Consider the following 22,212-nt stretch of genomic DNA (forward strand, 5'->3'; position numbering starts at 1 on the left):
CTTCTTTCATCAACTCGGTTTCTTTCATTCGCATCCTCACATTAATTTCTTCTCCCACTCACCAACTTCAAATTTTAATATTATTATTATTATTATTATTATTTCTCTCCACATTCCTACAAAGATTTTTATGGTCCCCAAATGCCGACAATTTCTTCCAAACTCAGCTATTCTCTACAACTTGTTTACAGACGTTTTTTATGGGAGACAAAACTCAAAATAAAACCCAAAAGACTATGAGCCTCAAGGGCAGATTTGGTGACTCAAATGTATATTTTTTTCTGATTGTTGCTAAGATTGTATGAGTAGCTTGGATATTTGAACTTTTCGTGATCAAAGAGAGGAGGTTAAGGTTTGGAAAGGGGCTAGCTGCTGGAAGATAAAAATTGGAGGGTTTGTAACTAATTGTTTAATTATTCAGCTTTGGAACTCAAGAAAATGAAAGGAAGAAACATCTAGCCAAATCCTTATGTTAAAGTATTATTAATCTAATTATGTTAACATATTATTAGAAATTATGAAATTATAATTAGAGTAATATCTAATACGATTATGATACGATATCAGCATAATTATGGTGTAATTCTTTTATTATTTTGTGAGAATTTTTTGTACATAAATATATAGGGCACTTCTGTACAAGAATGGAAGAACTACTTTTCTTCTAGCACCTCCAAGTCCCATTCTCCAACTTCTAGGTCTTCTCCTATCCAAAAATTCTCAACGGCGGCAGTGGCTGTGTTTTCTAATTTGTTATTGTTGTTGTTATTACTATTTATGATATTGAAAGGATTGTTGATGTTCCTATCAAATGAATTTTCAGTTTTAAGGTTTTCTCCAATGCTTTCTAAAGGAGGGACATATTCAACACCACCAAACATCTCATTTTCACCATAGAAACTGTCAGCATTTACCCCAACCTGTGTCACAAATGATGTCTGATTGACGTATCCGGTCGCCCCAAACACGTTTAGGCCATTCTCGAGCATCGGTAAAGAGTTGCCGATGTGATGATTCAGGAGCATGGGTTGCAAGGCAGAATTGGACGAAGTTGACGATAAATCCATGCACATAGGCAAAATGCCTTGTTCTTGCATTGACATGAACCCAGCCATGGCATCTTTATTAGGCTCCGACGTCGATGAATCACTAGCGTTTGGTGACAAATTCTTTAGCCTTCTCTTTATTGTTGAATTCCAAAAGTTCTTTACTTCATTGTCTGTACGACCAGGGAGGCGAGCCGCAATTTGAGACCACCTTTGAGGGTTTGAACAAGGTCAAACATGAACAACAAGGGTCAGTACTTTCGATCAATAGTATATAAAAACAAAGTCTGTTTCTTGTATAAATAAAATGCATGTGATTGCAAGCAGCTTCTTCATATGGATTGGAATTGTTCTCTGATTATATTTACAGAGAAGTCAATTCTTTTGTAGATCTTTTAGAAAATTTCAGTCGTGAAGGGATATTAATTTGATGTAGTTAAGTTGAACTTCCTCCCGTTGCTTTAGTTTGGCGTTTGTAAGAAGATTTATTGGGAGTGACAAGGCCTAAGCTTGTGTTGTGTAAGCGAATTTTCGCTCCTAATGCACCAAAAAATGCATGGGAACTGTTACTTCAGATAGAAATTAAGGTCGACATGAAGCAATGAACATATAAATTTTCAAAGTCTTTTTTGACGCCAAGGACTTTAAAACAATCACAAATTTCGTTTTCTCATGTAAATATATATAATGAAATTTACAATAGTAATGGCAATGGCATGCATTGCAATTTGCATGCAATGAGAAAAGCATTAAACAAATGTAGGTTTGAGTATCTTCAACTCAAAAGGGTTGGTATATAGGTACCAGAAGATCTATGCTTTTGTTGGGTTTTTTTTTTTTAGTATATTTTTCCCCTCAAAATGAAAAATTATAATGTAAGAGGAAATGCAAAATCTTTCCCAATTCTTTAAGCTTTTTAATATAAAGCGAAATAAGAGATGTGATCACAGATTTTTTTCAAACAACAATTACAAAATCTTGACTAGCTAAATTATTCACTCAATTTTTTTGGGTACTTAAAATTATTAGAGATTGATTTTATCACCCTACCGACAAATCATACATTGCTATTCACGCCATTTTTCATGTACCTTTCAACTTTACTTTTCCATAATGAGTATCCAAATACTCAAAATTAACAAACTTTAGCTAATTCATGTGCATATATTGTTCCTTTCACCACAAACTTTAAGTAATACTTTTTTTCTCTTACCTCTCCACCAACTACCTTAAACACCCCTTGACTAGAGGCTTTATGGTACGCATGTGCAAATTAGCATCCAAAATAGACAAGGAGAGCTCTTGATGCCAACGAGCATTCGGCTCAGCGGCACGAGAGTGTTTAGACACTGGAGGATTGCCCAAGTTCGAGGTGCAATCCCCTCCGATGCCAAGGTAAATTCCTGTTACTGTGGGATCGAGTGTGGTTCAGGGTAGGGAAGTGTAAAATAGGAAAGAAAAAGAAAAAAAGAAGAGAGAGAGAGAGCCCTTGATTGGTGCTTCTCTTTTTTATCCTCAAATCACTTTAGAAGCCTTTCCACATCAGCTTCTCACTTGGCCCCTCATGTTTAGTTTAGTTATGTTCTGATCAATTTTGGGAGCTTATGTGCTAGAAAGGACTTTTGCACGATAGTGCCATTAGTATTGTAAAATTTTGATATGCACATAAGCTTAGACTACGAAAGAGAATAAGTCTCATCTCTATCTATTTATCTATCTATCTATCAATATATATATATATATATATATTATATAAGAGACCAAAAATATCTTTTAGACTATAATTGGAGGTTGAGGGGACTATAATGATGTAGAAGACTTTGATCATATGCTTCTCTTGTCAATGAAATTATATAGAAGGTAGAAAGGTTTCACCTGATGAAGCTAGCAATTAGAATATTTCTATCTAATTATCATTGCTCAACATTAAAATGCACGTAAAGTGTACTACACCTAGCAAAGAATATTATAGCAGCAAATAGCCTAGAAGCATAAAAAAAGGTCTGAACTTAGAAAACATGGAAATTAGGTGTTACTGTGTTTGATATCTACAACTATTTTAGGTGATTGGGAATGAGGGCTTTGCATAAAATTTTAGTTTTGAGTAATAGTACTGATCTCCCGAGTTATAGACAAAGGTTAATCACTCTCCTCTTGCTCTTTTCACTTCATGAAATTTTAATCACATAAATGTATATCTGGAGTCCATGACCATGAGCCTAGATTCCAAGAAAATGAACAAGGAGGAGAGAAAAAAGTTGTCATGCTTGTAAGAGTTATGGGGGGATAATATATAAGTATAAGCTTCCATGCAAGATACAGAAGCACACCTGTTGCCAAGAATGGAATGTAAATGGACAATAAGCTCTTCTTCCTGAGGCGAAAACGCGCCTCGCTTGAGATCAGGCCTGAGATAATTGATCCATCGAAGCCTGCAGCTCTTGCCACACCTCTGCAGGCCAGCGTTTCTAGCTACATCATTCCAACAACCCTGGCCATTGTTTAACATATAGTTGATGAGCTTGTCATCTTCGTCTGGCGACCACAACCCTTTCCTAAGCTTACTAGTAACATTAATATTGTTACCTCCATTGCTACCCTTCACGGATGGATCAGGCTTCCTCATCATGAAATCAGCCTCCTATGAGAGAAACTGAGAACTAAGCCTTGGTTCCTACCAAATAATAATAATCTTGGTGGGTTATTTTTGTTGATCCTAACTAGTTTGATCATATAGATTAGTGGACACTTTATAGAGTGAAAATAAAAGAGGAAGAGAGAGGAGGGGCTTCATGGAGTGGACATGTTGATGATGATGATGAAGATGATGGTTGTGGGGTTTGCTTAGAATATAGGGAAAGGAGAGAGAAAGGGTTGGTTGATGGGTCTAAGTAGAAAACGGTTTGGAAGGGGACTTGAGAGATCAAAGAAATATTTAAAAGATATGCATACAGAAAAGAAAAGGTGGTCCTCTTGTTTTGGCTCTATTATCTTTTTTTTTTCTTTCTTACATTTTTCTTCACACACAAGGTAATCATCATAAATTAATCACATACAAAATGAAAAAAAAAAAACTAAATAAAACATAAAAAACAAAGTAAGAAAATAAAAATAAATAAATCTATCGGCTTTATTTTGATACCAAGCCAAGATATTTGCTTCAAATTCACATTTCTATTTTCTATCTCATGAACCAAGACTCGTGTATTTGAAGCTATAGAAATGGGTATGGGTGACTAAAAATAATGGAAACTAATTTTATCGTTGATACACACTTGCCACATGTTATTTAATCTAAATCATATTTAGGTAATTTTCAAGTGGTGCATATTGGGCTATAGAAATTACACATTTAAGTTTTGATCATGGAAAAAGGAAAAGTAGAAGAGACTCCTCTGTTACTTTGTGATATACGTCACTTTTATATTTTTGTCATATGAAGAAATTAAGGTGACAAAAGGAAGGATATATATATATATATATGAACATTTACTTTCATCTTTATTTATGAAGAATAACACAAAGAACTTAAGAGAAAATCAGAATTTTTAAATCGATATATTGATATATGCATTGCATGCACCTCTTGTAAAGGTTGTCTAATTACAAATCAAGAAGCAATTAATTAACCAACATATGAAGAATAACACATAGAATTGTACTTCAAGAAAATGAGTTTCGTTTGCCTTCAGTCCTCAGTAATTGACATTTTCAGTGCTTATTGACTGCATTAAAGTGGAAAAAGCAAAAAAAAAAAAAAAAAAGAAAAAGGAAGAAGGAAATGAATTAACATATTTCCTTGATCTTTAAATTGCACCTGTTAGAAGCAACTTAGGCAAAGGGACACAAATCCCATTTTATTTATTTATTTATTTTTTGCATTAGTTTTTCAGCATATTCATATACAGTTTAATTATATACATACTGTTTACTATTCATCAGAGGAGGAACAAATAAGAACCAATGCCAAGGCACCAAGTTTTAGCTTCTGTAATGGAGGAGGAGGAAGGGCAGTCCAATATGGCAGAATGATTTCCTGCATGGTATGTAGGGGAAAAATATGAAAATTCCATATTCAAGCGGGAAAGGGGAAGCTCCAAAGAGATTATTTTAGAATGCGTTTGGATGAAAAATTTTAAACTTTTAAAGAATTTTGAAATATTAGCATTTTGAAATGCATCAATTCACAATAACAGAATTTTAATTACATTGTTTAAAAATTTATTTTTAAAAAAGAAATTTGAAATATTAGAATTTAATGAAATAAAAAAAATAATTATAATAGATAAATATTGATATTAGAGATAAAAAATAAAATACTAAAAAAATACATGTAATATGGGTACAGTTATATTTGTAAAAATGTATATATTATTAACAATATAAAATTTTAAAAAATAAATTTGTAATGAGTTTTTGTGGTTAAAATTGAAAAAAAAAATTACATAAAAAAATAAATATAGTACATGTTGACTTATCATAAAACAAAGGAATTTCACAAATTTCACTTCCTTACATGAAATTTGAAAAGAAAGTTTAAACCCTTCAAATTTTATTTTTCAAATTTCAAAAATTTAAACAATTCTAATTTTTATTTTACCAAACAAAATAATTTCATTTTAAAATTTTAAAAATCTCTCTATAAATGAAATCTCTTTTTGAAATTTCTCGTTCAAACAAATCTTTAATATCTAATGAGAAATTACATATGGAACCCATGTTTGTGGCAACTTAGGATTTGTTAAGGATTTTGTATGTATATCTTAATTTGTAAGTCAAAGCAAAATTTTACGGCCAAAACATAAGATAACGATTAACATCAATGCTTTTTATTTTTTTTCTTTTATATCATTTCGTTAAAACACATCATATTGTATTTGACTTCAAAAAATCTCATGATTACATTAGTTTTAGTGAGAATTAGCAGGTGAAATTACCTACTTCTATGAGAGAAGCTAAAAGAATTGCTTATGTCAGAAACTAACCCTAGCAATAACCTGAGCAAAACTAAGGGGGTAAAGAGTAGTTAATTTCTCTAAAGATTGATTTAAAAAAAAAAAAATTTGAAACCGAATCTTTGAATTAGAGATTTTATACATTTACTAATATTAATCCAAATGCTCAAGCAATTGTTTTATAGATCAATCTTGGATTATATGTTATTATATGATGTCTTCTTCTTCTTTTTTTTTTTTTTTTTAATTATATTATATGCTCTCTTCTTGCAAAAGAGAACAAGACACCAAAATTACTTCAAAAGAAATATTTACGAACAAAATTTTAATTAATTTATATACATAATAGTGTCACTTGTATTTTAGCTTTTTTTTAAAAAAAAATTGTATGATATTTAGCTCAAGTGATAAGATTGGATGAAATTAATTTTATGAACACCTAAATCGTCTAGTAACTTCAATAATCATAGTTTGGGAAGTGGAAACACAACTCTTTGTGATGCTCTTTTGAAAAAAAAATCTATCCGTGAGGCCAATTACACAATTTTCGGTCAAGATAAAGAAACCCAAAAATTCCGTTCTTTGAAGCAAAAGCATCAACAATTCCAAAACTTGATAATAATTAATTAAAAAAATGTTGAATGATTAATGCAATTAGAATTTAAAAAGCAAATAGAATAAAAATAAGTCTTGAATATTTTGAAATATAATACTAAAAGCTTAAATCCTTGCATAGGTTTGGGCCTCGAGCCAATATTTGCCCAAATTCAATCCGATCAACCCTCATCAATCACAATATGGATTCACAAAAAAAAAAAAAAAAAACGATGGCCAAAGTTCATAACCCTTCTCTTTTTCTAAAGCAACGATGGGGAGAAAAAGTTTTTTTTTAATAAATAAATTTTTATATATTGATTTTAAAAATTTATAAAATTTTAATATTAATTTGTTAATGAAATAACATGATATATAAAGTTTATACGGCACTAATTCACTAAATATAAACTCATAATATTATCCATTCTCACTCTTAATCAGTCACAATTACTCTGATCGAGTATAGAGCTACATAATTTGTGGACATCAAATGATTGAAATAAAAGTGAGATGGTTATTACTATCCATTTAAACCATATATATTCAAAGAATAAGAGGAAAAGGTTTGTAAGAAACATTTGGAGGTACTCCAAAGGCAACGGATGCAACTTTTCCAATGCTTTCTCCTTACTGTTGTGTTGCCAAAGCATTGCTTTGTCCCTATGTGCGAACATTACGCCTCTATCTATCTAAAGTAGCATTTGTTTCGTGGATTCAAACTTTTTTTTTCTTGAAATCTAATTTTTTATTATGTGACTTCTTAGTTTGATTGAAAAATGTTTAAGTCAAGCTTCGATCTTAAGGTATTTTTGGAAAGACAAAAAAGAAAGATGATTAGAGGTAAAGCTAGATAGTGTTCTTTGTATTGACACTCCCGCAAGCAAGTCAGAATAGATGAAGTCGGGAAGAGAGTAATGAGGAAAAATAAGAATAGTATAAACTTACCTTCATGGTGTCTAAATTTTTATATTTATAGATAAGCAATGGGGGATCATTGGGGACAATAAGGATAGTGCTAAGCTAATGTGGCACTAGATGTATCAGATCGACCTAATATGTTAAGTCAACACAAATATCAAAATTACCCTTGATTGTCTACTGAAGGCTTTTAAAAAAAATGATTATTATACCCTTTTGATCACTAAATACTCCCAACATTTTGTCCCTCCATCAAGTAGTCTAAGCATCAAACTATTGGATGTATGATCGTTACACTCTATGTAGATCAGATGGGTCAATGAAGATGACATGAAACTTGATTCTTTAGAGCCAACATCATTGAGAAGATTGGTATTAAGAGATAAATAGCATTGAGTCGTGATCTGACCTAGTGAAGATCTGATCTCACGCGTATGTCTTAGGTTAAATGCATAGCCGGCTTAAAGGTTACTGAGGTGTTAATTGTTCGAAATGGTCCGAGATTAGTGGTGGAGTTTAATTTGGTCGATGTGAAACTTGTGTTTTATTTTAGAAGTTTGGATTTGAGTCTTTACTTTGAAATCTGTTGATGAATTGGGAGTTCAGTCTATCTCAAGGGGTTGTTTGGCCTAGCCCGTCTAACCTAGGATTTGTCTAGTCTGGTCAATCTAACAGCATTAAATGAAAGAGGTAATCTGAACGAAAAAATTAAAAAGGGAAGACGAAAAAATTCTTCCCATTTTCGATCTGACATGTGGCATAGTCTATGTCGTTCATTTGATCTGCGACAAGACTATATAAAGAGCTATTTGGGCTTTCATTTTTCATCTTTCTACTTTTTTCTCTCAGTCCGATCTAAATTTTTTTATCTCAAAAGCTTTTTGACCTTAAAATTTTTTTTCGCTTTTTTCAATATGTATTTTTAACCATATCTTCTAGTGTAAGTTTTGAAGACTCTGAGAGTTTTAAAGTAGAGCCTAAAGGGGTCAGCTCAGGTAGGATGACGATGACTTGATTCTGCCAATCATTAAAGGTCATGATTATCAAAGAATGGCCTTTTGGTTCAATATGATGTTCAAGGAAAAGTATCGACAAACAAAAAAATACTCGGGTAAGAGAAAAATGGCTCCTAAGCATAAAGGAACTATGTGCTCATATAGACTTCAACTTACAAAATCTACCATTTTTCCCCATTTCTCAGGATGGTTCATCTTCTATGGTTGATTTTCTGTCATCTTCAGCTATCCCCCTTTTTGGGGTTCGGTCACATCAATTTTTTTCTAATTCTATTCTTCCACCTATCGATGCTTTCGTTATCACTTTTATTCTCACTTGGTCAGTTTTTGTTAGGATCACTTTTTATCATAAAAAGTTTCCATCTCATCATTCTTCCTCTAGAGTTGAGTTACTTTTAACCACGGTTCAATTTTGGAATCCTACTTCAGTTTAAAATTCAGAGTCTTCAGGTAATGAAGATTCTAGCAATGAAGAGGGTTCTTGGAAGGAACAAGAGAAAGAGAATACCTAGACTAAAGAAAGCAATGACAAAGAAAAAAATCTTGTGGAGTAGAATAAACTGGCCAAAGTCTTTGTATATACTCTTTGTGACTTTGGAATGATCACTAAAAACATGATGAGCAAACTATAAAGCAAGGTAAATCCTGAAAATTATCCTAATATGTGTTCAACTCATCACATTCGTGCTTTGGTGATGACCTTTTTTTCTTTCAAAAAGGGATTCAATATAATAATGTCGAACTTTTCAAGCTAAATCACTGATAAACTAGAGCCATATCGACTATATATATATTAAGATTTCTTCTTGGCTGGTCTAAAGTTTTCACTTCATTATTTATTTGTTTCAATTTTAAATTTTTACAATTTGATTATCACTCAACACATTCCCAACTCTGTACGGTACATAGTTATTTTCATCATTTTTTGTCAACATCTAAACATTTTTCATTTTCTCCCTTTATTCAAATAATTCTTTTCTATTTAAACACACCCCAGTTATAAGATGTGGTATTATGCAATAGCTTAGCCTAATAAAAAATTATTCACTAATTGTTCGAGCTTAATAAAGAATTGGAAGCTACTATTCCTTTACCTCTAAAAATAAAAAATAAAAAAAGATAGTGTGATCAAAATCAAAGATATTGTTGAGGTCGAGGTGTGAGAAATAATAAATGTGCCTAACGTTTTTATAGATGCACCTGTGGCTTTCTTCATCTTGAATTTATCGAATCGAGACAAAATAATAGAGTACACCCATAAAAGAGAGCTCGTTATTAATGCCCATCGATTGATTTTCTCTAAAATAATAAATGAGATGAAGTACTGGAGTAGATTTAAGGTAATATTATAGGATTTTATTTTAACATGATTTTTGTAATCTTGTAGGATTTTATTTTAACGTGATTTTTATTTAACTATTTGCTCAGTTTTACAAAGATGTCCACTGACAATGACTTCAACTTTGTCCTATACCAATATGCCCTCAGGCCCAAAAAAGGCTAAAAAAATTTAGCTCGCCCATTTCACGAAAGGGACAAGGTTGTTAACCACTTAGTGTAACATTTTCCAGTAGCCTAGAATATAAAGGCTAGGGTTGGTCGGGATCTCTCTTCAGCACAAGCACCTCCTTTTACCAAAAAACTAATGGTGGAGGTTTTCTCTTCCACCTTAGAGAACCTTGAAGCCAATGTGTTAAGGCCCAACTTGAAGATCTCTACAAAGTTAGAGTTCACTTCTACCAATAACCTCACTAAAAATCTTGACATAATGATGAGGTTTTGCAAGATTGAGGTCTCTACTCTCGGTAAGTACTACCCGACTTTAGCCCAGTTTCTTATTATTTTTCATTTTTCTAATTTTGAGTTCGATCTATGTATTCTAAGAGAAATTCCCAGCTTAGCCCTTGGACAACACTAGTCAAGCCCTCCACCATGCCTACTGGTTATGGCCCATCTGTTAAAGATTGAAAAAGATGTGGTTACCCTGGTTGAGAAACATAAAAAGAGCTTGGATGCTCGAAGCAATGTCAGATCTAGCTTCAGTGGATCCCATAAAAAAAGTTAAGCAAAATAATAGAAATAATGAGTTGACAGCAAAGCTGGAGGCCATCCTGATTGATAAAGCCTCGATTGAGTTTATGAGAGAGCAAATCGAGCTTAAACTTAATGATACTTAGGCTTAGATAATGAAGCTAAGGTCTAAGTTGAAGGTTAAAGAGAGAGAGAGAGAGAGAAGATCTGAAAAAAAAACTATTGAAAATTTCAAGGCTTCTAACAAATTCTTTTAGCTAAAAATAGACTTCTCCAAGAAAAATGTGCTTAGTGCCTTTAGCTTGGCCGAGGATGAAGTGCAATTTAGGTTTTTCCACCTTAACATCGATATCTCTAATATTGATATCAACAATATCAGATCAAAGCCTTTTTCAAATCAGTCCAATGAGAAAAAGAAAGAGGAAAAGAAGGATGATGATGATGAGGCCATGGACTCTAAGCTTGAGGTAACTTTAGGGCCCAAGCATAAGGTGAAGGAGGCTATAAAGGATGAGGTTATTGCTGCTGCTCTTGCTAATAAGGATGTTGCTGCTCTTGATGTTGCTGAGATATTATTTTTTTATTTTTAACTTTTGTAAATTTTTTGTTAATGTATAAAGTTCATTTTTTTAATAACCTCATATTGGAATGACCTGCTTAACAAAACATTTGTTAACAACTTATGTACTTGATAGAAAATCAAATAAAAACTTTTGTTTAGTTCAGTCCAAGCTTTAGCTCAGTTTTGTTATTATAATTTTTCTTTGTTCGCACAAGTTTAAGCATAATTAATTAAAAAAGTTTGAGCCTAGTTAAATGAACTAAGGATTTACTTAATTACTCGAATTAAATTAACTTAAGAATCCATCTAAGTTTCAAGTCAAATTATGTTAGGTCGGTTAAGTGTGAGCTTGTTGAATGTAATTTGATTTTTGTATTCAAGTAAAAGGTACAAGTGTGAGCTCGATTTAGATCGAGCTATTGATAATAGACCTTTAAGTTATTCGATGCTATGTCTTTGAGATAATGTTACCATTCATATCTTGTAGTTTGTAAGTCATGTCATGAATGATTTTTTTTAACTACATATGATCTTTCTCACCTCAGTAATCTACTCTGAGGTTTCAATTTTTCTAAGTACCAAATCATCTTTTTTGATATGCTTATGTTGGACCCTTTTATTATAATAACTAGACACCTTTTGTTGATAAGCTACTATCTGTGTTAAGGTTATGTCTTTTTGTTTTTCAATGAGATCTAGGTCGACCTTAAGCACTTTTTTATTTTTTTATCCTAATTTGACTCTTAAGCTGAAAAGATTGATCTTAATAGGTGCCACGACCTTTGTTTCAAATGTCAGATGGAACGGGGTTTCCCTTTTTGATACTTTGGTAGTCATTTTTAGGGCCAATAACATCTCTAGTAGTTCATCCACCCATTTTTCCTTCGTTACATCTAGTCTTTTTTTTAAGGCTTCTATTATTGTCTTATTCACCACTTTAGCCCATCTATTAGACTGAAGGTAAGCAACTGACATGAATCTCAAGTTAATGTGGAAGTTTGAACATCATTCTTTAAACATTGGATTTTTAAATTATTTGTCATTGTCCATTATTATTTTTAAATCTATAGATTATATTCTTTCACACAAATTTCTCTATTTAGGCCTTTATGGTAATGGCCAAGGCCTTGGCTTCAAGTTATTTCATAAAGTAATATACTATTATTACTAAAACAAATCTCCTTTAACTTGTGGTCGAGGTGAATGGTCCAAGGACATTAATTTTTCACTGTATTAAGGGTCACAGGCTAATGATAAGGGTAAGCTTGTTCTAGGAGATATATTGCTCATGAGTAAACTTCTGACACTTATCATATCTCTTTATCAATTCAGTTGCATCCTTTTTGATAGTGGGACAATAATAACCTTTCTTAAGCACTTTATAGGCTAATGGTTGAGATCCGATGTGGCTTCCACACATTCTTTTATGGATTTCTCACAGGATATAGTCAACTTCTTCTTTGTCAACATATTTTAAATAAAACAGACTAAAAGATCTTCTGTATAATTTTTTTTAATCATCGTGTATAGAGAAGCCTTTCTCATCAATGCTTTAGCTTAGATTCTATCGTCGAGTAATGTTCTTATGGCCAGATATGCTTTGATCAGTGTTATCCAAGTTTTTTTTTGTGATCTATCTACGAGTTTGTCCTTGGTACTTTTATATATCAATTTTTCTACCAAGACTTAGTCTAGACGTTCTATTGTTATTCTTGAAGTGAACATAGATAACGAGTTTACCAACGAATATTTAGACCTTGGTATTTTCTTTACCTTGGTCTTCTTGAATGTAGCCACCAAGGTTAGTGTTTTATGTAGGTATTTTTGAATTTCGTCTTCCCGAGCTCTGAACTCTCTATTTATTTGGTCGATCACTAGTTAGGAATCACTATACACGATTATATATTGAATATTTAACCTGGTTGCCAATCTTAAATTAGTTATCAATGCATCATACTCTGTTTTATTATTAGATGCCTTGAACTTAAATCTTAAGGCCTATGAATACTATAGTCCTTCTAAGTTAATTAGAATAAGGTCGACTCATCCACTATGTTTCATAGTTGATCCATCAACATAAAGCTTTAAATTTTCTTTATTTGAGATTTTCACTTTTTCCTTAGGTTGTCTTTAAAGTTGGGTCGAGGTAAGCTTTACAATGAAGTTCGCTAGTATTTGAGATTTTAAAACCAACATGAGTATTATATACAGATCAAACTCGCTGAGCTCTACTGTCCATTTAATTAGCCTCTCCAACATTTCTAACTTTTGTAAACCTTGTTTTAGTGGTTGGTCGATTAGCAAATGGATTGCATTGGCTTGAAAATATGGCTTGAGTTTTCTAACCAAAGTGACAATTGCATAAGTTAGTTTTTCTATGCTACTATTGTTAATTTCTTGCCCTATCAATACCTTGCTCATAAAATAGATCGATCTTTATTTTTTTTTTCTTCTCAGATCAAGATTGAACTATCAGCTTCATATGTGGTGGTCATATATAAGTATAAAATCTCATCAGGTATTGGCTTAAATAGAATAGGTAGAGAAAATAAGAACTCTTTGAGTTCTTTAAAAAAATTTTGACATTGAGAAGTCCACCTGAAGTTAGAGATATTTTTGGGAATTTTAAAGAATGGCAGATATCATTTTGTTGACCTAGACATTAATCGGCTTAAGGTGGCTATTCTATCAATTAACCTCTGTACGTCTTTTACTAAGGTAGGTGCCTTTATGCTTGAACCTTTTTTAGGTTCACCTCTATTCTTTTTTGGTTGATCATGTAATTGAAAATTTACCTGACGTGATCTCGAAGGCACATTTACTCAGGTTAAGCCTCATTTAATACTTTTTTAAGGTGTTAAAGGTCTTTCTAAAATCTCTTAAGTGTTCGATCAAGCTCTTGATTTTGACTATTATATCATCAATATATATTTTCATGTTATGATCGATCTACTTTTTAAACACCTTGTTTACCAACCTTTGATAAGCCGTTCCTGTATTTTTCAATCTAAAAAGTATTATCTTGTAGCAATAAAGTCCTTTCTTAATAATAAAAGCTATCTTTTCTTTAGCGTCTTATAGTATTTTGATTTGATTGTAATCAAAATAAGCATCCATAAAGTTGAGAAGGCCATGTTTAACACTATCATTCACCAATTGATTTATGCTAGGAAGAAAAAAGATATTTATGGACATGTTTTATTTAGATCAGTAAAATCAACGTATATCCTCCATTTTTCACTGTGCTTTTTGACCATGACTACATTGACTATCTATTCAAGGTAGTAGACCTTCCTGATAAAGCCTACTTATAGTAATCTATCGACCTCCTCTTTGATGGCTTTTTATCTTTCTAGGGCAAAGGTTCTTTTCTTTTATCAAACAAGTTTTACCTTGAGATTAGTATGCAACCTATGGACCATTACTTCGGCATCAATTCCATGCCTATCGGATGTTGTCTAGGTGAACAGGTCGACATTATCTCTCAGAAGTTAAATTAACTTATCTTTATGTTGAAGTTTTATTTTGATCTACATATATTTTTCAGAGACGCTATCCCATAACAAAATTGTTACGAGATTCTTAACCAATTCAGGTTAATTTTCATCCGAGTCTGGTCTTTAATCAATTATCTATTTTTGTTCGATTAGGTCAAGACCATTTCCTACAAAAACAAATCTTGACATGATGATCAATATATTGTTGACGACTTGTTGAATATATATGTAGTAAAATTGGTATGTATTTTTCATTTCATACTATATTTTGGCCAGCAATTAACTTAGTCTAAATAGCATATTGTTGTTTGCGCTAGCTTAAATGTTCAATTGTCTTTGAAGTTACCTTAGAAAATTTTAAAAATAAAACAAAAGTTTTCCTTTTGTTAGAGCTTAAGAGCTCAAAGTGACTTAAAAGTAGGCTTCTGTTAAGTCATTCTTTCATTATATGTTTTTGTTTATAGCTTCTTGCTTATTGTCGATTTCTGCTAGTTTCTCCTTTTTTTATGCTTTTGGTTTCAGTTTTGATTGAACTGCTAGTCTACTTCTTAATCTTCTATTTCATTATTGTGACTTAACACTATCGTGCCTTGGAATGGTCTTCTCTAACCTCTCCAACCTTGTTGGGTGTTGAGAATTTTACTTTCAAATAAAGAGCTGAACTTATAAGTTACATATCAGATTGGCTAGGTCAGCCTAATATTATATTATAGGCTGATGGGATATCAATGACCATTTTATGATCAAGGTGATAGTCTTGGGTTCTATCTCCAAAGAGATTGGTAACTTGATTGTCTCTTTCATCAATACATATTCATTCTTAAATCCTATTAGTGCTATAATGATCGATTGTAGATGGTCCTCATCGATTTTCATTTTTTTCTTAGTACCATAATATATAACGTTGGTCAAGCTCCCATTATCAAATAAGATTCTCTTAACTATATAGTTGTACATTATGATCGTGATCACTATGGTATCATCGTATGAGTGTTGGATTTTTTCAAAATCTTCTAGACTGAATAAGATCGATTCATTTCTCTAATTTTTTCTCTTTACCGAGGTGCTTACTACCATAACCATACCTAAATTAAATTCTTTTTAGTTGAGTTGGAGCTACATCTAGTGATCACATTAATCACCTTGACAATCGGCCTGTTATTATCAGTTTAGACCTTTTTTTTATATCAGCTTGTCTCCTTAGACTTTTTTTTTTCCATTCTTTGGCCTTTTCTCTTTACTCAGGTGGGCTCTCTTCAGTCTTGTTTGTAATCTATTTTAGGTTAGCCTCGTCTTCGTTACTCTACAAACCTTTGTAACTAAGTTCTCCTTATCAGGGCTTTGATCTAATTTTTCAGGTTGATGCAATCTTCAGTATTATGGCTTATGTCTCTGTAAAAGGTACATCTTTTGATCAAATCTCTTTTTATAGTTTGTCTTAATGGCTTCGACCATTTAAGATTAGGATTTTTTTCAATTTGCATTACAATCCTCTCTTGGGAGGTATTCAATGTAGTATAGTTCCTTTCTGCATTGGGGCATCTAACTCTAATGTCGTCTTTCTCTTAGAAGAGGATCGTAGAAATCTTTACCTTTTTATGATCGAAGAGGGAGGATGAGCCTCTCTTATCTTGGTTATTCCTCATTATAGCTTCGACATTTATATATTTTTCAATTATCAATAGGACATCAACTAGAATTTTAGATGGTTCTAACGACAAGGTTAATTACAATGACTGTTTTCTCTAAATTTCTAACTTGTAGAGCTTTCGTGTTAAAATGCATGACATAACTCTTTAAAGATTCATTGCAACCTTGGTGGATCAAAATTGGACTTAAAGTTGTCTTCTTTGCTCTTCTTCTATTTACAAATCAGATAGGAAAGAATGGTTGAGCTCTTCAAATGTTGTAATTGACCTCAACTCTAAACTGTTATACTAGGACTGAGCTGTGCCATTTAGAGTGGTAGTAAGGCCTTTGCATATCAAGGCTTCGTCTGCACCTTGCATCATCGTGTTAGTCTTACAAAGTTTCAAATGATTGAAAGGGTCAAAAGTACCGTTGTAAGTTTTGAAGGTTAGCATTTTGAACCCTTTCGAAGGCATGACTTTATCAATTTTTTTGATGAAGTAAAAGGTCTCCAAGAACTTAATCTCATCCTCAAATGCCATTGCTTTTATTTTCAAGTCTTTCTCCATGGCTTGCATCCAAGCTTCCAAGTCCTTATTTGGTTGGAGTTCAGGGTTTGTCTGTTTGGATTTTTGGATTGTGGCTGCAATAATGGCGAAATGGAGTGTTATGCTCTTCTTCTCTAGAGTGTTATCTAAAATTTGTTTTAGGTTGATTGTTGTATTTTCTCTGCCTAAGGATAATCAATGTTAGAATAATAATTAGGCTCTATATAACTTAACAAAATATATAAAAATATTTTAAAAATACTTAATTGAATATATAAAAATTCATAATAAAAAATTCTACAAAATATTAAATAAATAAATTATTTTTATATTTTCTTATTATTGCATATTATTCACTTATTATCAAAAATAATATAATAAAAAATTTTATTAGACAATTTTATATTTCTCTAATCAAAATATAAAAATTTTATATTCCCTAAAGTCATAAACCCCGTAATCTCCCATCCCCTTTTAATATTACTGTTTTTTATCAAAAATTAAGAATTTAAGAACCAAAGACTCCTTAAAATGATGAGGAATAGCCCAATTAGTACATAAAAAGAAAGTGGCCCAATTTTTGAAGCCTTTTTGTTGTTCACTAAAGCAAAATATTGTAATCTGCTAGGCAACTGCAATTATAATAAGGACTATTATTTTAATTACCTGGATGAGGTTTATTAATTTTATAAATGAAGTTAAGGATTTTATTATATGTCCTTTTATTTAAGGTAAATTATCCAAAAATTCTTAGTTTATCTATAATTACATTCAAAAATATTGATAGCTATGACATGACCTGATTCAACATGTACAATTTATTGTTATAATGAATTGCGTTAAGCACAGTTTATATATTTGTATCATATTGAATTAAGATTTTGAATTTATAAATTAATAAAAACTATAAATTGATTTAACATTGAATTAATTATTTAGTTAAAACAAATCGTATCAATTGAATTTCATTATTTACAATATTTCTAATTTAACTGTACATGTATTTTCTTTTTTTTTTAACAATTAAATCACTTATAAATCTAAAAAATCAAGATTTTCCAACTTTCCGTAATTTATAATTCAAACGTTATATTTTAGAAATTTTATATTTAAATTTCAAAATTAAAACTTAAAACCTATTTATATTACAAATATTTCTTTTAAAAAAGAGAGAAAATAAAATGGAAATATGCTTGGTGGCCAGTAGTAGAGGGTATATACTATATATGTTGTGTGTGTATATATACAAATTTGCTGTCAGAACAGTAATTATTATATTTATCAAAGGAAAAAATGGAGGGTCAGAGCTAATTAAAAGAAAATAAATAATGGGGCCTTTAAGTTTTCTTCCTTGCCATAAAGAAAATGAGAGAAACCTTCCATCTAAGCCATGTTCTAAACTCACAGTTTGAGGTTGAAGAGGGATACAAATTGTCCTTTTTTTGGGAATATGGTAAATCATAAGACAAGACATGACTCTAGAAAAGGCTTGGTTCAAACAAGTTCATGAAGCAGGAAGTAATGAACAAAATATTATCGAAGGTAATGATAGAGATTTTTATTCAAACACTTGCGCAAGTACTGACATAACAAGGAATAATAATGCTAGGAGAGTTCATGATGCAATGATATGCTAATATTGAAGCGTGAAAAAGACAGCAGGCTGCAGCTGGAATCCTCCAATGTCCAATGCATTCAGATAGGTTACTCCATGCCTCTTTGTTAAATAATAATTTTCATATGCTCCCATCATGTATTCATGTCACTTCTCATCTACCCTCCACCATTGTGTTACCATAAAGTGAGGAATAGGGTAGATAAAACAGTATTGTTCATCATCTCAATCAAAGTACAAGCATTACTTACAGTAAAATTAGGTAGATTATTCAAATATTTCCACAATCAACTCAAGTAACTCTATCAGATCTTTTTGGCCTCGAATATTGTTGAAAGAAACAAGGACTAATATCCTTACAAGTTACATGTACTGGCGTTAGACAATTATGAGCACAACGCGAAACTTTTACAGTAAGAAAGCACAACAGAATCCTCATTGAATACATATATGCATGTGCAAAACTAGACACAAATATTTATCTCTCGGCAAATGGGAATAAGCCCCCTAGAACTAGCAGGAGCAAGGGATAGAAGTAGAACCCTGGTACCTAGAGTGTTCCAAAGAATAATCAAGCACTTCTCACCCTTCAAACAAAATCTACAATTATTGATACAATATTAAGCCATTTATTCAGGAGGTGATTTAATAAGAACCAAAAAAGCTCAAGGTCAAAATTTTCATTCCAAAACTAGGTAGTGCACATAGTGCATGCGACAAAACAAAATCAGAACACAAACAAGCTTTTCCATAAGCATCTAAAGAATTCAACAAATTTGACAATGTTTCAGACATATGAATGAAAAAGTACAAGACAAACAAAGAATTATCATAATACACCTTAGCCTATCTAACGCCTTTGAGTTTTTCCAATGGAGCGTTTCCCAGTGAATAAATGTTTTGGTTTCAATGTAGGAATAACTCTATCAGCCTCTCCACGACGAGCATCTTTGTTCCTCTTCCTAACAGATTTCTTTGCCAGTTTATGTGCCTTAACCTTTTGAGCGGAGTCCTTGAAGCCCTCTCCTGGGGCAACTTCAATTGGACGCTGTGATCGTGACCTTGACCTTGACATTGACAGGGACCTAGACCTCACACGTAGCATCTTATTTGGTTGGTCAACATCCATATCCATAGCCTCACCACCATCATTACCTCCCCTATCAAGTGACCTCTCCCTTTTCCGGCCCCTTGACCTGCTGCGAGCCCGATTAATTGCCAAAGAGGGATCCAGTCCCATATTTGATAGCTGTCTTCCCATTCTCTCTGTTGTAAACTCTCTGTCCTTGTCAAACTTTCTTGGTACAGTGGGTCGACTCTCTGCAGTGCTTTTCTTGATCCTATGTTGTTGAATAAGCAAACTTTTCTTTTTCCGGATTGCAGCCAGTGCTTCTTGCTCTTCGGGAGACAATTCATTACCATCCATTTCAAATCCAGTATCTTCTTCTTCTCCTTGCCGAAGACCCTCTTCTTTTTCCAACTCTTCAAGCCTTAATAAGATATCAGGATCAATGAAGTCATACACATTGTGACCATCAAGAATTTCAGGTAGTATATCTTCCTTCCATTCATCATTGGCCAAAATATAGTTCTTCCTCAAATTAGCAGAGTAAACACCAGCACCACCATTTTCATCCTCCAAATCCTTTTCTGTCTTCCTCTTCTCTTGCTCTGCTGCTTGCCTAGCTTTAGCTTCCAAAACTGACTGAGGTATGCAAGGTGGCCTCTCCTTCTGGTCACGTGGCTTTGGGATAGCAATATGAAACCTATTGAGACAGTCATTTATCTTTTTGGATTTCATCTTCAATTCCACCCTCTGATTCAGTAACCTCTCACAAGCTGCATTCTTCACAGCAATCACTCCATCCTCGGTCAAAGTACTCATTGTCAATAGCACCCCCTCTTCATTTGAAGGCTCACCTCCTTGACCCATCACAGTCTTCATGGCTTCAGCTTTCATTTCCATGACCAGCTTCATGTCTTCCTCAGATAAGCTATCAAGAGGCTGCAAATCAGTCTTGTTGCAGACAATGATCAGAGGTTTATTCATAAAAAGAGACTTGATGCTGTGAAAAAGAGCAACCTGCTGGGCAATGCTGTAGCCACAGGAGCCTGAGATGTCCAAGAAGAACAATACAGCAGCTCGTAGGTGGGCTAGCGCGGTAATGCTGCACATCTCAATAATGTTACGGTCTTCAAATGGCCTGTCCAAAATTCCCGGTGTATCAATCACTTGGTACCTTAGGTACTTATAATCTGTATGACCCACAAAGAGTGACTTTGTGGTGAAAGCATAAGGTTGGACATCCACATCCGCCCTGGTGATCGTGTTCATAAATGAGCTTTTACCAACATTAGGATACCCACAAATCAAGATTGTCCGAGTATTTGGATCAATTGAAGGCAGCCGAGCCATGTGTTGTCTGATCTGCTCTAGATAAGCCAAACTTGGACCAATCCTTTTTATTACAGTACACATGCGACCTAAAGCAGCAATCTTCAAAGACTTGCACCTATATAATGAGTCACCATACTTCAACAGCTTCACATAATCTTTAGCAATCTTACTAATAAGGTTCCTAGCAGTATTTATTTGGCCAAGAGCAAGCTTGTAGTGGTCCTTGTTATACAGCACATGAAGAAGGTCCCCATAGAAAGGGTGAATATCATCCAGACGAGGGAACTCATCAATAATCGTTGAGAGCTTCTCATGAAAATTCTGCTGTGTGTACTTCACTTTGCGCATATAAAATTGGCGGAGACGGGAAATGGCATAGCCCTTGTGGACAACAGTTGGTGTTTGCCGTTGGGTGCGAGACAGGATGATATCAATGAAATCCTTCCCGTTGGGTACAACAGTTATCTTCTTAAAATTATATTGCACCATTTTTCTATATCACTCTGCAAAAACCAATAAGGATTAGGTTCAAATCCAACCAACAAACAGCTAAATTTTTCAACAATTTTTTATATCACTCTGCAAAACCAAAATGGATCAGGTTCAAATCCAACTAACAAACAGCTAAATTATTCAACAAAATTTTCTATATCACTCTGCAAAACCAATAAGAATTAGCTTCAAATCCAACTAACAAACAGATAAAATTTTCAACAAAATTTTCTATATCACTCGGCAAATCCAATATAGATTAGGTTCAAACCCAGAATAAAGTTTATAACCCTAGCAACAAAAGGTAAAAAGCTTAAACAATCAAAACCTTGAAACTAAGATGAATTATGACTCGAAAGGAAAATAAAAAATTACATGATTAATTAAAATCATAAAAGAGTTTAAAAAAGTTTCTGATAAATTATAAAACCTTTTTAAAAAATTAGGCTAATGAAAATTTAAGTTATAAAAAAGGGCGTACCTTGGATCTTCCGGTGCAGAGAGTAAAGAAGGAAGGAAGATGAACTGCTAGGGTTTTGGGGTTTAGACTTTCAGGTTTAATGGGGCTAGGGATTTCGGGAGGTTTTATTATGGATCGAATTTAACCTCCAATCGGATCAACTGTGGTTGGGTTTGGCTACCCTAACTCATTGTCCCATTTTTACTTACTAAATACGACCCAAGTCGTTGTTTGTTTGTTTGTTTTTTTTTTTTCGTAGAGTACTTCAAACAGAAATGAATAATATTTGTAAGAGGCGTTTTTTTTTAATATATATTTTTTGTTCTTTATTTTCAATTTTTATTAAGAAATACATTTATGTTTCTATTTCAAAAGGACAATGTTTCAAAAATTGAAATGAAACTTGAGTCGATGGGACAATTGATTCCAGTTCAACAGGCTGGCTCAA

The 22,212-nt window shown here is 32.7% G+C and overlaps 1 protein-coding gene and 1 pseudogene across 2 annotated transcripts; both read right to left on the bottom strand.

Moving 5' to 3' along the window:
- Nucleotides 1-542: 542 nt before the first annotated feature.
- Nucleotides 543-3,915, bottom strand: LOC111285788 (transcription factor MYB46-like). Its single transcript, XM_022875392.2, has 2 exons — nucleotides 3,377-3,915; nucleotides 543-1,257 (listed from the first exon to the last, which is right to left on the bottom strand). Exons 1-2 carry the CDS (start codon nucleotides 3,673-3,675, stop codon nucleotides 654-656), a joined length of 903 nt encoding a protein of 300 aa, XP_022731127.2. The 5' UTR covers nucleotides 3,676-3,915; the 3' UTR covers nucleotides 543-653.
- A 15,143-nt stretch (nucleotides 3,916-19,058) lies between these two features.
- LOC111285747 (nucleolar GTP-binding protein 1 pseudogene) lies at nucleotides 19,059-22,021 on the bottom strand (annotated as a pseudogene). Its single transcript, XR_016342810.1, has 2 exons — nucleotides 21,786-22,021; nucleotides 19,059-21,315 (listed from the first exon to the last, which is right to left on the bottom strand). The product of XR_016342810.1 is annotated as a nucleolar GTP-binding protein 1 pseudogene (transcript).
- Between the last annotated feature and the right edge of the window lie 191 nt (nucleotides 22,022-22,212).

The sequence above is a fragment of the Durio zibethinus genome, chromosome 6 (assembly GCF_047325235.1).
Source record: "Durio zibethinus cultivar Kanyao isolate XHJ-2024 chromosome 6, ASM4732523v1, whole genome shotgun sequence".
In the NCBI taxonomy this organism is placed as follows: Eukaryota; Viridiplantae; Streptophyta; class Magnoliopsida; order Malvales; family Malvaceae; genus Durio; species Durio zibethinus.

Excerpts from the sequence above, each read along its gene's own strand:
- LOC111285788 (XM_022875392.2), bottom strand. The coding sequence starts at position 3,675 with ATGATGAGGAAGCCTGATCCATCCGTGAAGGGTAGCAATGGAGGTAAC. Across the intron at positions 1,258-3,376 it reads CATTCCATTCTTGGCAACAG|GTGGTCTCAAATTGCGGCTC; the intron begins GTGTGCTTCTGT and ends AAACCCTCAAAG.